Source organism: Lithobates pipiens, unplaced genomic scaffold (assembly GCF_037356315.1).
Source record: "Lithobates pipiens isolate NorthernLeopardFrog02 unplaced genomic scaffold, aLitPip1_a1.2 Scaffold_10, whole genome shotgun sequence".
In the NCBI taxonomy this organism is placed as follows: domain Eukaryota; kingdom Metazoa; phylum Chordata; class Amphibia; order Anura; family Ranidae; genus Lithobates; species Lithobates pipiens.
Window position 1 is genome coordinate 51939011 of NW_027507686.1, and position 17246 is coordinate 51956256.

General features: G+C 45.6%; 1 protein-coding gene across 2 annotated transcripts in view; it reads right to left on the minus strand.

Moving 5' to 3' along the window:
• The window catches only part of NLRC5 (NLR family CARD domain containing 5), a 286405-nt gene that overhangs the window by 70749 nt on the left and 198410 nt on the right, over positions 1-17246 (minus strand). For both annotated transcript variants that reach the window (XM_077454771.1, XM_077454764.1), the window contains 2 exons: positions 15332-15415; positions 7892-7975 (listed from right to left, as the gene is read on the minus strand). In XM_077454771.1, coding sequence (XP_077310897.1) covers positions 7892-7975; positions 15332-15415 — 168 coding nt within the window. The remainder of the gene's footprint in view (positions 1-7891; positions 7976-15331; positions 15416-17246) is intronic.

The following is a 17246-nucleotide window of genomic DNA, read 5'->3' on the forward strand; positions in this document are numbered from 1 at the left end:
CACATGTACCTCCTCAACCAGTACACTGTTTCTACTTGTTTTTGTGGGGCCAGCTTTTGACTAATGAATAATTGCTTTCTACCCCTCTCAATGCAGCAAAGAAAGAGCCATCTTGACTGGGCACATGTAGCCTCCCTGGCGGTATGATTATGTCAGATTTTTTAATCTCAAAGTGGTACATTGTTTTGCATAGAAATTTGGCATTTTATATTGTAGGCCTGTAATTCTTAGTAATAACCAGTGTTAATTTTGGCAGCAAATTTCGATTTAGTTTTAGTCTTAGGACTAAAATGGCATATTAGTTTTAGTCCCATTTTAGTCTTCTGCAATTGTTTTAGTTGTATTTAGTTGACTAAATCTCCAGGACATTTTAGTCTACTAAAATTATTTTATTTGACTAAAACCAATTTTAGTCATCTAAAATCGAATGGGTGTAGTTAAATTGTAATGCATTATTTAAGCATTTCTCTACAATTTTCAAACTCATTATATACTGCTGGAGTGAAAAATCAAATATGCTATTATTTATGTTATTGAGGTATGAACTACAGTGCAGCGTTAATTTTGATGTCAAATTTCAATTTAGTTTTAGTCTAATGACACACGGTCGGACATTCCAACCACATAATCCTGGGACTAGAAACAGGCCAGTAGCCAATAGCTTTTGTCTCATAATTTATTCTGAGCAAGCGTGACACTTTGTCCGTCAGAATTGTCTACACACGATTGGAATTTAAATGATTGGATATTGTTGTCGGAAAATTTTAGATCCAGCTCTCAAACTTTGTGTCGGAAATTCCGACGGAAAAAGTCAGATGGAGCCCACACACGATCAGATTTTCCAACAACACGATCTGATCACACATTTTCCGTCGTAAAGTCTGACTGTGTGTACAGGGCATTAGTCTTTTGACTAAAATGCCATTTTAGTTTTAGTCATATTTTAGTCATCTCAATTGTTTTAGTTTTAGTCGTATTTTAGTTGACTAAAATGTTTTAGTCAACAAAATTAACACTGGTAATAACACACTTAAATCTGTCCAAACAAGAGTCTAGCAGACATCTCGGGTATGATAAAGTTTGAAACATAAAATCATAAATTATAATATTATAATATAAAATAATATTATAATATAATAAATAACTTTAAATAATTATAAAAAATAATAATATAATAATAATACAATTTATTTCCCCACAAATCACTATCGATCAATTCTGCAAGTAATTTACTATAGCTGTTTTCTAGCTGGTCTGAAAACACTTTTGATGTAAAGGGATAATCTAAAGTTTCCAGGCAGAAAGAACAGTATATACTGTTTAATATAAAACTGCATGCAGGGCACTGAACAAAGCACTAGGGACAAAAGGGAGGAGAAATGATTTGATACAGTAATGTAATCTGTAAGATTACAGTGTACTGTATGTATTATGATTTTTGTACTTTTTGAATTTGCAACCGTCTCTGCCCCCATGCGTTATGACACTCACAGGGAACGGAGCCTGGCAGATGATCTGGCGGAGGACACAGCGGGAGACATCGCAGGATTCTGTTGACAAGGTAAGTACACTGCACCAGGATTCTGCAATGCAATCCCGAGTGCGGCTCGGGGTTACCGCTAATGGTACTGAAATTTAACTCCGAACCACACTCGGGAATACCACCAGGGAGGTTAATGGGGTTGAACACAGCGCAATGACAGAGTTTTAGCCCTTCATCATTTATAACTATAGAAAGCCCAAATATGATTAGCTGCTAAGTATTCCTGCAGTCTGTACTACATTATTGGCTGCCCAAGGACATAGTGTGGTTTACATACACCCTGGAGGATGTCAGTTAGACCTCCAGGGAATATATATATATATATATATATATATATATATATATATATATATATATATATATATATATATATATATATATATATATATATATTCCCTATATGCATGTATGATAGAGGTAATATGCCACCCAGGTGTACTTCAGGTAATAAAGGAAGAGCTTCAGTGACCCCCGAATTCGTGAGCGACCAAATAAGACACAGGGAAACAAGCCGGAGTGAGATCTCTGACCTTTACTGAATACCACAGTGGCTTATATGCAAAAGGAAGAAGGGAGGAGCTGTGTTTATACAAACTCAGTATTTTCTTATCATGATTAAAACGGCTGAATTTAGTTTAACAAGTACTAGTTGATGATTTTGCTCATACAACAGGCTGCTTGACTAGATAACAAGAAATAGCTAATGACTTTTGCTGACACAAATTCGGCTTAAGCACAATATCTCATAGCAGTGGCGTTACTAGAACCTTCAGGGCCCCAGTGCAAGAAACCATGGTGGGCCCCCCTGACCTCCAGCCAGGCCCCTTCCCACTGATAACAGGGGCAGCAGGACCCCAGGGGCAGCAGAACAAACCCCCCCATCCAGGTGTTCAGGAAAACACGTGTGTTATTGCAATTGTGACGCCTGTAGTTGGTGGGGGAATGGTATCAGTGGCAAGGATGGGATCAGTGGCAGGAGTGGTCATGGTGGGGTGGATGAGTGGCAGTAGTGGTTGTGGTGGTGTGGGGGGAGGGGGAAATCAGTGGCAGTAATGGTGGTGTGGGGGGGGGGGGTATCAAGGTATCAGTGGCAGTAGTGGTGGTGGTGTAGGGGATCAGTGGCAGTAGTGGTGGTGGTGGTATCAGTGTATCAGTGGCAGTAGTGGTGTTGGTATCAGGGTATCAGTGGCAGCAGTGGTGTGGGAATCAGTGCAGTAGTGGTGGTGGTATGGGGGGTATCAGTGCAGTAGTGGTGGTGTTCAGATCATTGGCAGTGTTGATATTGAGGGATGGGTGGCACTCACTTGCAGATCACTTGGCTCCCCCTCCTTGCTGAGTCTTGCTTGGGTGAGCAGAGAGGATGGGCGGGGCCTGTGAGTGCAGGCGGAGCCGGAGAAGATGGGTGGAGCGGATGGGGACTGTGCCCATAAGTGCAGACGGAGAGGATTGGCGAAGTGGACGGGGACTGTGCCCCTGAGTGCGGGATGAGAGGATGGGTGGAGAGGATGGGCAGAGCTTTGCAGTGTGCCTGTGTGTGCGCTCGGGGAGGATGGGCGGAGCGGCCAGAGAGGATGGGCAGAGCTGGCCCCCCCGTGAATGAACAGAGTACTGTTCTATCTCTCCTACAGTGGCAGAACCCGAGAGCCCAGTCGCAAATGCAACTGGTGCGACCCTGGCAGTGGCGGCCTGCCCATAGGGGGCGCCCGGGCGCCGCCCCCCCTCCCCCTAGGTGTAAAAAAAAAAAAGTAAAAAAAAAAAAAACGGGCCCTTTAAGACATTTAAAAAAATAAAAAATAAATGTCATTTAACAATTTAACATAGTGTACTGTGGCGCCGGTCACAGTGCACTATGAGAAGCGCCACGTCGATGCAATCACAAGATCGCATCCATGGCGCTTCATTTGCGGGTTAAAAACCCGCCTTGCGGCGCACTGCAGAACGCCGACTAGCTTCCGCCCGTAAAGTCACTGTGATTCTACGGGCGGGAGCATTGTCAATCTTAGACAGGCAGGTCACTTCCGGCTTTCGGCTGCTTCACGAAACTCGGAAGTGACGTCGGCAGCTCCGTTCCTCAGCCCGAGCGGAGCTGCAAGACAGTGAGGCAGGAGGTGAGTCACCGCATAAAGGCTTTCTAGTTTCTACTTTGTTGAGAATGTTCATGCATTTAGCTGAATGAATGGAAAAAAAGCTTTCACAGCCAGAAAGCTTTCCCCAGGCCAGGCGACTTTTGCCGTGGCCAATCAGAGAATGAGCTCTGAAGGGGGAACTCCACGCCAAATTTCTGAAAAAAATGTTGATGTGGGTTCCCCCTCCGAGAGCATACCAGGCCCTTAGGTCTGGTATGGATTCCAAGGGGAACCCCCTACGCCGAAAAAACGGCGTGGGGGTCCCCCCCAGATCCACACCAGACCCTTATCCGAGCACGCTACCCGGCCGGCCAGGAAAGGGGGTAGGGACGAGCGGGCGCCCCCCCCCCCTCCTGAGCCGTACCAGGCCGCGTGCCCTCAACATGGGGGGGTGCCTTGGGGGAGGGGGGGCGGGCGGCCCCCCCACCCCAAAGCACCTTGTCCCCATGTTGATGAGGACAAGGGCCTCTTCCCGACAACCCTGGCCGTTGGTTGTCGGGGTCTGCGGGCGGGGGGCTTATCGGAATCCGGGAGCCCCCTTTAATAAGGGGGCCCCGGATACCGGCCCCCCACCCTATGTGAATGAGTATGGGGTACAATGTACCCCTACCCATTCACCTGTGAAAAAAAGTACAAAAAAAACACAACACAGGGTTAAAATATTTTATTGCACAGCTCCGGGGGTCTTCCGTCTTCGGGGGTCTTCTCGCCGGACTCCTCCGCTATCTTCTTGTAGCTCTTTTGCTAGCGGAGGAGCCCGGCTTTCTTCCTCACCGCCGGCCTCTTCTTCAGGGGTCTTGTCCCCCTCTTCGGTTCTTCTGCCGGGCCACCGCGCCTTCTTATAGATCATTTACGGTCTTCTGTCGCCACCGCCGCCCGTTCTTCTTCTTCTTCTTCTTCTCCAGGAGATGTTGACTCGATGATCCATCCGGCCGGAATGCCAGGGACGTGCTGCGCTGCCACTTATACATGGGTTGATGTCACATGGGTTGGTCACATGGGTTGATGTCACATGGTGACCCCGCCCCCTTACGATGTCATAGTCCCGGAGGATGCTGGGACTGTCACCATGTGACCTCAACCCATGTGACCAACCCATGTGACATCAACCCATGTGACACCGCCCCATTGTCCCTATATAAGTGGCAGCGCAGCACGTCCCTGGCATTCCGGCCGGAGAGATCGTCGAGTAAACATCTCCTGGAGAAGAAGAAGAAGAAGAAGAAGAAGAACGGGCGGCGGCGGCGGCGACAGAAGACCGGGCCACCGCCTGTAAAAGAGCTATAAGAAGGCGTGGTGGCCCGGCAGAAGAACCGAAGAGGGGGACAAGACCCCCGAAGTCGGAAGAAGAGGCCGGCGGCGAGGAAGAAAGCCGGGCTCCTCCGCTAGCAAAAGAGCTACAAGAAGATAGCGGAGGAGTCCGGCGAGAAGACCCCCAAAGACGGAAGACCCCCGGAGCTGTGCAATAAAATATTTTAACCCTGTGTTGTGTTTTTTTTGTACTTTTTTTCACAGGTGAATGGGTAGGGGTACATTGTACCCCATACTCATTCACATAGGGTGGGGGGCCGGTATCCGGGGCCCCCTTATTAAAGGGGGCTCCTGGATTCCGATAAGCCCCCCCCCGCAGACCCCGACAACCAACGACCAGGGTTGTCGGGAAGAGGCCCTTGTCCTCATCAACATGGGGACAAGGTGCTTTGGGGTGGGGGGGCCGCACGCCCCCCCTCCCCCAAGGCACCCCCGCCCATGTTGAGAGCACGCGGCCTGGTACGGCTCAGGAGGGGGGGGGGCGCCCGCTCGTCCCCACCCCCTTTCCTGGCCGGCCGGGTAGCGTGCTCGGATAAGGGTCTGGTGTGGATTTGGGGGGACCCCCACGCCGTTTTTTCGGCGTAGGGGGTTCCCCTTGGAATCCATACCAGACCTAAGGGCCTGGTATGCTCTCGGAGGGGGGAACCCACGCCAATTTTTTTTTCCGATTACATAACGGGCGTGGTTTATGAGAAGTGGGAGGGGCCATAATGATGGGCGGGGTCATGATGGGTGGGGTCTGGCGCCCCCCATCCAAAAACTTCACCAGCCGCCACTGGACCCTGGTAATTCCGCCATTGTCTCATAGGGTGCGGTTCTATGCAAACCTTTAAGCTGAGTATGGTAAAACACAAACAGACACAGCAAAATGTTCCCTTCTAGTGTATGTAAAATGGAAGAGAATCTTTAAGATGGAGTGACAGTTGTTTATACATTCTATTACAATGTATACCAAGCTTTAGTCCTGGTTCACACTTGTGTGGGCTAAATTCTGCGGATAGGGCAGCCCATTCGGGGAAAGAAGTCTTGGACCCTTCTTTGAAAATTGGGGTTGATTTGGGCAAAATGACTGTGCATTTTGAAAGTGCAGTTGCCCTCTGCAAATGCTGTTGCTCCAGAGCTTAGTAAATGACGTAAGGCTTCACTTTGCAAAGAATACCCAACCACGTGCAAGGAAAATTTAAAAAAAACAGCATTTTTGCTTGCATATGATTGGATGATGAAAGTCAGCAGAGCTTCTGCTCATTTAATAACCTCTGAGGCAACTGCAAAGTGCACAGTCTATTTACCTTTTGCACACTGGGCTTAAAAAAATGCCAGTTCCATTGGCAGAAAAAAAGCACTCATATAGAGCATTTTTTGTACAACGTTTAGATGAGTTTAGGAAAAGTTTTGGTGTTTTTCTGCCAGAAGTCTCCAATCAGAAACACAAACCAAAAGGTTTTCTTTTCCTGCCTCTATACGCTGAGCTCCTGTGATTGTCCTAATGTGCATGGACACATAGGATAACATTGAACGGCTTCTAAAGGCAGAACACAAAACTCCTGTAGAAGCAAGGATTTTTAAGACAGTGTGCATAGAGCCTACTAGCTGGAAAAGCTGCTGATCAGCTTGTTACAACAATATACATTGCAATGTGTAATATTTTGATAGAATGATAGGATGCTGGTGCATGTCACCATAGATCGCAGATTTGGTCTGTAATCTGATTGGAAATTCAGCTGTACAGTGGAAAAAGGCTTTGATTTTCTTGATTTTGATTTAGATTTTTAGATTTTTTTTTTGTTTTTGTTTTTGTTTTAGAAATAATGTTCCTGTATCTTTTATATTTAACCCAAGTTAGCACTATAAGCCCTTGTACACACGGTCGGAGATTCCGACGGAATGTGTCCGATCGGACCGTTTTGTTGGAGATTCCGACTGTGTGTGGTCTCCATCGGACTGTTTCCGTCGGAGTATCCGACGGACCAAGTTTTCCAACTTGTTGGTAAAATTTTCCGACAAAATGCTCCTATCGGACATACTCCGATCATGTGTAGAGAATTCCGATCGGACAAAGTGGCACGCATGCTCAGATCAAATTCCTACATCAAAGCTATTGGCTACTAGCCTGAACGTAGTCCCGTCGTAACAAAATAATGTCATCACGTTCTGAACGATCGGATTTTCCGACAACTTCGTCCGACCGTGTGTATACAACAGTTTTGGGCAAAATCCGTCAGACAAAATCCGACGGATTTGGTTGTCGGAATGTCCGACCTTGTGTACAAAGGCTTAGACTTTTAATTTCTTCCTCCTTGCTTTCTCCCTATTTTTACTTTAAATTTTACATTGTCTTTACTATTTGTACACACACGTTTTCTCATGTGTACCTTTTTTGGTGATGCTTTATTTAAAAATTCATATAATTTTTGAGTATCATTAAGATTTTTCTCTTTGCCTGGACATTCCTCGTTATACTGTATATTTATGTATCAACATCCAGTTATATTATCCATTCTGTCATATACATGGTAAGTTATCATGTAAAAATATTCTAGCCGCACCTCTACTTCAGAATTATACCAGCAGTACCAATAAACCTATTCAAGCCAAGGTTAAAGAGAATATTTTGGTTCTTGGGTTATTGATGAGGCATGCAAATATTAGACTCTGTCTTGCTATTTATATAAAAATGTTTAAAAAAAATACATATCTGAGAAACTATGGACCATTTGTCTGCTTGCAGACCACTTCGTGCAGAAAGAATTTCACATGCGGAGTAAATGGAAAGGAAGCAGCTGACTCCATCAGATGTGAAGCGAGCCATTAGGCTGGATGATGTTCTATCTGACACATCTGAAGCGCACAGATAACCTGGGAGTTCACAGTTGTCATGATGTTACAACATATATAATATACCCAGACTTACTCTAAGGCTTCCATTTCTGGACAGTGAACCAAACTGTCTGCTAGATGCTGAATACCTATAGGTGTTATTTTGTTGTTTCCAAGCCTGAAAATCCAAATCAAAGATAAAAAAATTAAACTGATATATGAAATACAAAACATTTTTAGCAATATTTTATAGTATTATGAGCAAGTATCACATTTATTGATAAAACGTAGCACACAGACATCAGGAATGCTTGTATCCGCCTCCCCATCCCTCATGTTATTGAAGCACCTGATAGGCTCTAATAGGCTTCAAAGAAGGTGAACTGCACTTATAGTCCACCCAGATGTGTTAGCAAAGCAAATGAATATTTGCTTTGCTAAAATAGAGCCTCTCAGCCAATCAGGAGGCATGGATGTAATACCAGTCACCTGATTGGCTGAAGGCAGAGGCAATCCCATTGGCCGCCTAGCAGAACTGGAAGAAGACATGCTCGGAGGACACAGGAGTCATCGCCGCACTACCCATCCCACAGCTCGCCGCCTGACCCACCACCAAGATGGGGTAAGTGTTGGGCAGACAGTGGGCGGGCGGGGGGGCACATTGGCTGCATATTATGGGCACCGAGGCTGCAATTTACGCCACAGTTGGCTGCATATGATGGGCACAGTTGGCTGCATATGATGGGCACAGTGACTGCATATGATGGGCACGTGGCTGCATCTGCTGGGTACAAATTGCTGCATATGATGGGCACAGTAGCTCCATATAATGGGCACAGTGGCTGCATTTGATGGCACAGTGGCTGCATTTGATGGTACAGTGGCTGCAATTGATGACTTAGTGGCTGCATTTGATGGCACAGTGGCTGCATTTGATGGCACAGTGGCTGCAATTGATGGCACAGTGGCTGCAACTGATGTTTTTGTTTTGGTATTGTTCAGTTCGTCTGCGCCCCCCTCCCTCCCAAATTTTGAGCACCAGCCACTGCTTGAAGCACAAGTTCTATTTGAGACTTTTCCAAATTGAAGGAAATTTGCATGGCAATTCTCTAGAGCAAAGTTGCAATGGTGAGTCTACAGCAAGAGCTCTGAAAGTCAACAGCATGAAAATTCAGCCCTGTGGTGGGATGACTATTGCACAACACAACTGAACCAGAACTTGCAGCAGACTGTATGCACACAGAATGTTTGCAAAGAAAGTTGAGCTGGAGTCATGCAATGTGGACTTGCTGCAATTGTGCAACAAACTTGTGAAGCCTGGCAAGTCTAGCAATAGCTTAGCAAGTCATTATCAAACTTGCAGCACAATTTCTTGCTATCTGGGATAATTGTGCCAGGCCCACCAAAGGGATGACAGCCAGTGGTGTCTATTGTCATCTTTCCTGCACCTCAGACCAGAGCACAGCACAGCATCAGTGGTATGGATGGGCTTGACAAAAGGGAGCAGGGCCCCTGAAATGCATTGTCACCCACCCACCCCACTGACACTGTGCTGTGTATTGGTTTGAGGTGCAGGAAGGACAGCCGTAGTTGCTGCCAGCTGTCATCCCTTTGGTGGGTCCCACACCATTAATCTAATGGCCCCAGTGTGATATACCCACCATTGATCTCGTGGTCCAAGATCTCTGGCATTAAACACATGGGTTCCTTCTTCATTAGCACTCCTACAGTACATTTGTGATGCAACACATAGAATTAGGGCAGCACAGTTGCTAGAACTTCCACCTGGCAGCACTGGGATCGTCCATTCAATCCCAATCATGGCACTACCTGTATGGAGTTTGCATGCTCTCCCTGTGCCTGTGTGGATTTCCTCTGGGTACTTAGGTTTCCTTACACAATCCTAAGACATGCTGGTAGGTTAACTGGTTCCTGTCTAAATTGGCTCTAGTACATGTATATATGAATGTGAGTTAGGGGCCTTAGATTGTAAGCTCATTGCAGGCAGGGATGATATGAAAGTATAATATATATGTGTAAAATGACAGTGCTATATAAGTACCTGTAATAAATAAATAAAATTGGCAAAGCATGGACTGGACGCTGCTTGACCCAGAACAAGAAATTGCTTGCCCCTTTGGCGAATAGAGACCAGCTAGATGAATGGATACAGGGGCAATCGATCAGCCATGACACTACAAACTGCAACCATAACATGGGAGCCCATAATTACAGGGCAAGACAAACAAACGACACAGGGTACATAACTACAGTAATACCTAGTTAAAACAGCAAAAACATTTGAAAGTGTACATTGTCTTTAATAAGTCTCACGTATAGGCATCTATAGATTTGTATTGCACAAAACCACCTACCAACAATTCCAGACTCTTTTTTTACCTGCTTCCCATCCTTAGGATGTACACAAATGTCCTATACAGCTGCTGGTACCCCCCCCCCCCCCCCTTCTGCCACTGTAGCTGCCTTTACTGGGCTCTTCCGATGGGACGGAAGAGCCTGGTAATGATCTGATGCCCAAGTTGTTCCTTCTGTGATGTCAAAAACCAGAAGCGACAATGATTTTGTCATTTCCGGTTTTGGTTTGATGTAAACTAGCCATTACCAGTTTGTGAAAGCATCTGATCAAACCAATCTTGGGTTGATCGGATGCTTTGGAGGGCAGAGGTGAGATCTGGGATCTATTAGTAAAGAGTATCATTGCCCATGCTATCACAAGGAAAGTTTTTCAACCATTGTGACAGCAATGAGGTTGATCCAAAACAAGAAAAATATAAATGTTGATTGCACAACACGTGAGGTATTGCCATGATCATCAGAGCGAAAGTAATAATTCTAACGCCAGACCTCCTGTGTTAGGCTTCATTCTCACGCTAGCTCAGCAGGACATCTTTCCGTTGATCTCCGCTGAGGCGGCAGATGACAGGTCCCTCTCTGCTCACTGAGTGGGGAGGGGCTTGTCGAGCGCTGTTGGTTGCTATGGAGAGATCAGACAAAAACGGACAGCATGCCCGTTTTCATCAGATCTCACCTGATCCGATCCGCCAGGGACAGATGCAGACGTAGGACCATCCTTCTGATTTTAGCGGATCTGACCGGGTCAGATGTCAGCGGACATGTCACCTCTCTCATCCATCGCTCCATAGACCAGCATGGAGCACCCGTTCAGGTCCGCTGACCTGACAGGCGGACCTGAACGGTCCAACGGCGTGAACAGTAACTCAAAACTGGTAACTTGTAAAGGTTTTTAAAGTGGAACTTTACCTTAAAAAAGAAGCTCCACTCTTCCTCCTCCCCTGAATACCAGTAAAGAAACTGGCCCGGGTGAGGACTGTGCTAGATCCGGGACAGGTAAGTGTCTGTTTATTAAGTCAGGAGCTACAGTTTTTGTAGCTGCTGACTTTTAATTCTTAAAGAAATTACTAAAGAACTGCTTTAAATTGTCGCCTATGGAGATTTTCAGGTACCTTTGTCAGGTGCCATTCCACGGGTGTATGCAATTTTAAAGCGTGACATGTTGGGCATCTATTTACTCTGTGTAATGTCATGTATTAACTATTATGTTGTGCTTGCATCCACAATAAAATTAATTTAAGTGTATTTTTTTCTGAAAATTTGCGTTTAACCACTTGCCGACCGCCGCACGACGATATACGTCGGCAGAATGGCACGGGCAGGCATATGGGCGTATATATAAGTCCCTGCCTGCCCGCGGGTGGGGGGCCCGATCGGGCCCCCCCCCGGTGCCTGCGGCGGTCGGCATTCCTTCGAGAGCGATCCGGGATGAGGGGGCGGCCATTCATTCATGGCCACCCCCTCGCGATCGCTCCCGACGAATAGAAATCCCCCGTGACATCACTTCCTCTCCTGTAATGTAAACACAGGAGAGGAAGTGATGTATTCTCTCCTCCGTGTCGGTATTTTTCGTTCCGACACGGAGGAGAGCGGATCGGTGAGTTGCACCAACACTCTACACACACAGTAGAACATGCCAGGCACACTCACACCCCCCCTTTACCCCCCGATCACCCCCCCAATTACCCCTGCCCCCCAGTCACAGTGACACCAATGTCATTTTTTTTTTTTTTTTTTGCATTGGTGTCATTTGTGACTGTAATAACTGTTAGGGCAGTTAGAGTTAGCCCCCTTTAGTTCTAATGTACCCCCCTAACCCCCCCAATAAAGGTTTAACCCCGTGATCACCCCCCGTCGCCAGTGTCACTAAGGCTGGGTTCACATTGCAGCGGTTTATGAGAACGAATGTGATTCGCACCGCACTGCAGTGCAAATCACATCCGATCTCTGTGCGATTCGAGTTCAGCCATTCGCCGCACCCGCCGCACCCGCCGCACCCGCCGCAAATTCGCACGGGACCCTTTTTTTGGCCCGCAGCAGAATCGGATCGCATGGGTGTTCACACCATGCGATCCGAGTTTGCAGATCGCACTGCGATATGCGAACTGATCTGGGGGTGTCAGTAACATTTCACTGACACTCCCAGCAGTTCGCATAGGGCAGTGTGAACTGCCGCCGGGAGGCATGCGATGCGGGAACCCGCCGCGGATTCGCGGCGTTTCCGCATCGCTCCAGTGTGAACCCAGCCTAATAAGCGATCATTTTTCTGATCGCCGTATTAGTGTCACAGGTGACGCTAGTTAGGCAGGTAGGTATTTAGGTTCGCCGCAGCTTTTTATAGCGCCAGGGACCCCCATATACTACCGCATAAAGCCCCCTGATTGCCCCCTAGTTAACCCTTTCACCTGTGATCACCATATAACTGTTACAGGTGACGCTGGTTGGTTAGTTATTTTTTTATAGTTTCAGGGCACCCGCCATTTATTACCTAATAAAGGTTTAACCCCCTGATCACCCGGCGGGTGTCATTTGTGACTAATAACTGTTAGGGCAGTTAGGGTTAGCCCCTTTAGTTCTAAGGTACCCCCCTAACCCCCCCAATAAAGGTTTAACCCCGTGATCACCCCCCGTCGCCAGTGTCACTAAGGCTGGGTTCACATTGCAGCGGTTTATGAGAACGGATGTGATTCGCACCGCACTGCAGTGCAAATCACATCCGATCTCTGTGCGATTCGAGTTCAGCCATTCGCCGCACCCGCCGCACCCGCCACACCCGCCGCACCCGCCGCAAATTTGCACGGGACCCTTTTTTTGGCCCGCAGCAGAATCGGATCGCATGGGTGTTCACACCATGCGATCCGAGTTTGCAGATCGCACTGCGATATGCGAACTGATCTGGGGGTGTCAGTAACATTTCACTGACACTCCCAGCAGTTCGCATAGGGCAGTGTGAACTGCCGCCGGGAGGCATGCGATGCGGGAACCCGCCGCGCATTCGTGGCGTTCCCGCATCGCTCCAGTGTGAACCCAGCCTAATAAGCGATCGTTTTTCTGATCGCTGTATTAGTGTCACAGGTGACGCTAGTTAGGCAGGTAGGTATTTAGGTTCGCCGCAGCTTTTTATAGCGCCAGGGACCCCCATATACTACCGCATAAAGCCCCCTGATTGCCCCCTAGTTAACCCTTTCACCAGTGATCACCATATAACTGTTACAGGTGACGCTGGTTGGTTAGTTATTTTTTTATAGTTTCAGGGCACCCGCCATTTATTACCTAGTCTCACTAGTGTACCCCTAAATTTAGGGGTGTCTACTTTCCAAAATGGGGTCATTTGGGGGGGGTTTGTGCCATCTTGGCATTTTATGGCCTTCAAAACTGTAACGCCCTTAGAAAGCCTGAAGGCGGTGCTTGGTTTTCGGGGCCCCGTACGCGGCTAGGCTCCCAAAAAGTCCCACATATGTGGTATCCCCGTACTCAGGAGAAGCAGCAGAATTTATTTTGGGGTGTAATTTCACATATGCCCATGGCATGCGTGAGCAATATATCATTTAGTGGCAACTTTGTGGAAAAAAAAAAAAAGTTTGTAATTTTCCCGCAACTTGTGGCAAAATATAAAATATTCCATGGACTCAACATGCCTCTCAGCAAATAGCTTGGGGTGTCTACTTTCTAAAATGGGGTCATTTGTGGGGGTTTTGTGCCATCTTGGCATTTTATGGCCTTCAAAACTGTAATAGGTAGTGAGAAGTGAACTCAAAAATTTACGCCCTTAGAAAGCCTGAAGGCGGTGCTTGGTTTTCGGGGCCCCGTACGCGGCTAGGCTCCCAAAAAGTCCCACATATGTGGTATCCCCGTACTCAGGAGAAGCAGCAGAATTTATTTTGGGGTGTCATTTCACATATGCCCATGGCATGCATGAGCAATATATCATTTAGTGACAACTTTGTGAAAAAAAAAAAAAAAAAAAAAAGTTTGTAATTTTCCCGCAACTTGTGGCAAAATATAAAATATTCCATGAACTCAACATGCCTCTCAGCAAATAGCTTGGGGTGTCTACTTTCTAAAATGGGGTCATTTGTGGGGGTTTTGTGCCATCTTGGCATTTTATGGCCTTCAAAACTGTAATAGGTAGTGAGAAGTGAACTCAAAAATTTACGCCCTTAGAAAGCCTGAAGGCGGTGCTTGGTTTTCGGGGCCCCGTACGCGGCTAGGCTCCCAAAAAGTCCCACATATGTGGTATCCCCGTACTCAGGAGAAGCAGCAGAATTTATTTTGGGGTGTCATTTCAGATACGCCCATAGCATGTGTGAGAAATATATCATTTAGTGACAACTTTGTGTAAAAAAAAAAAAATATTTTTTTTTTTGTCATTATTCAATCGCTTGAGGCAAAAAAATAAAATATTCAATGGGCTCAACATGCCTCTTATCAATTTCCTTAGGGGGTCTACTTTCCAAAATGGGGTCATTTGGGGGGGTTTTGTACTGCCCTGCCATTTTAGCACCTCAAGAAATGAGATAGGCAGTCGTAAACTAAAAGCTGCGTAAATTCCAGAAAACGTACCTTAGTTTGTAGATGTGACAACTTTTGCGCAAACCAATAAATATACAATTATTGACTTTTTTTTTACCAAAGACATGTGGCTGAATACATTTTGGCCTAAATGTATGACTAAAATTGAGTTTATTGGATTTTTCTAATAACAAAAAGTAGAAAATATCATTTTTTTTCAAAATTTGCGGTCTTTTTACGTTTATATCGCAAAAAATAAAAATCGCAGAGGCAATCAAATACCATCAAAAGAAAGCTCTATTTGTGGGAAGAAAAGGACGCAAATTTTGTTTGGGTACAACATTGCATGACCGCGCAATTACCAGTTAAAGCAGCGCAGTGCCAAAGTGTAAAAAGACCTCTGGTCATTTACCAGCAAAATGGTCCGGTCTGAAAGTGGTTAATAAACAGCTACACAAATATCATGCTTCATACAAAATTGCAACAACAACCATTTTATTCTCCAAGGCTTCTGCTTAAACAAATATGTAATGCTTGGGGATTCTAAGTAATTATTTTGCAAAAAAATCAGATTTTTACATGTATGAGAGAAATGTCACAATTGTCCTGGACTGGAAGTAGTTAAAGGAACATAAGTCCTGATACTTACATTAGTATCTTCAAAGAAGTCATTTGCGCTAATCCCTGGGACAATGTAAGGAGAGAGGCGTCATCCAGTGACATAGACATCAAGCTGCACAGAACAGAGAAGAACGTGACAATATGGAGGATATGTAGGTATGGTCTGCAGCATGATCCATTAATGAGGAGGTTACAACATTGTATCGGACTTTATCATACAGACTTATGAAATGCACATTTTCTTACCAGCAGCGCTAGTATCTGTGGCTCATTTACAGAATCATGTTATTAGAGCGAACCGTGCGGCCAGCAAAACTGACATAAAAGGATTTCCAATATCAATAAAAACTAGGCTCTGCTTGAGTGATAATATCGAAGTGTTAGCTATGTCTGTCACTGACCTTGCAATTTATCTGTTCATTAATAAAGTGATCTCATTAATGAGCCTGCTAGGGTGATGTAGGGCAGTGTTTCTCAACTCCAGTCCTCAAGGCGCCCCAACAGGTCAGGTTTTCAGGCTCTCCATTAATTTGCATAGGTGATTGGATCAGTTTCACTGCCTTAGTAATTACCGCAGCCGTTTCATCTGAGGGAAATCCTGAAAACATGACCTGTTGGGGCGCCTTGAGGACTGGAGTTGAGAAACACTGATGTAGGGTGAGTGAGAAAAAGAAGGCAAGTACTGTAGTCTCTTATAGGGGCGATGCTTTTGCTAGTCTCAAAATGCATGCTTGTGTAGAGCCCATCAAAGCCTTATCATAAAGTACTGCCAGTGATACCACAGCTAGCGGACATGGCGGACAAGGAGATAAAAACCTGGAACTCCGCATCGCACTGAGAAATGTTATGGGAGGGTTAAACTGACCATAAACCAGGAGAATTTACTTTGAAAATGTTCATTTTTAGAACATTTTTTTTGATTTTCTAATGGTGAGTGATGTCAAATTCAAAGTAGCAAGATAGAAAATTCTAACTGTGAATATGTTTGGAAAAAAATGTACATATTATAATAAAACCTGTTAATATGCCTGGCATGCCATTCAAATAGCCAGTCTAGACAAAATTTTAAAGGATAGGTTCCCCTTTGGAAAATGCCACATGTTACAACCGTATTTAGTGTATGACATGTAACATGTTCCAATGCCTGCAGCACTCATCCCATCTCCGCGCTGTCACGGGGTGGGGTTCCTCTCCCCGCACCCATCATCACTTCTCAAAATCGGCGACTTTGCCCACATGGTCACGTCATTCATTTACAGAAATCTGTAAGTGAAGAAAATACAAGTCCCATCTGCCAATGATTGTGGGTGCAAAGCTCTGCAGGCTTCTGTGAAAAAAAAATATAAATGCACATTTGTTTCCTGCAGAAATATGCGCATTTATTATTATTTTTCTCATAAAAGTGAACTTAGCTTTTAAGGACAATTAGTTGGCTCAATGATGACAAGAAAGAATGTTCAAGTAAATGATTTTCCTATGAAAATTTGATCTAAAATCTATCATGTATGGCCAGTAGGGATGAGCCGAACACCCCCCGGTTCGGTTCGCACCAGAACTTGCGAACGACCCCCGCGTTCGGCACGAACGTTAGAACCCCATTGAAGTCTATGGGACTCGAACGTTCGAATTGGAAAGTGCTAATTTTAACGGCTAATATGCAAGATAGTGTGCTAAAAAGGGTTTGGCAATCTGCCTCCTGCCTCAGGGGACATGGGTCACTGCAAAAAAAAGTTTTAAAAACTACCGTTTTGGCGGGAGCACTGATTTTAATGACGATTAAAGTGAAAAAAAAAAAGTGAAATATTCCTTTAAATATGGTGCCTGGGGGGTGTCTATAGTATGCCTGTGAAGTGCCACGTGTTTCCCGTGTTTAGAACAGTCCCTGCACAAAATGACATTAAACGGAAATAACACCATTTAAAACTGCTTGCGGTTTTAATGTT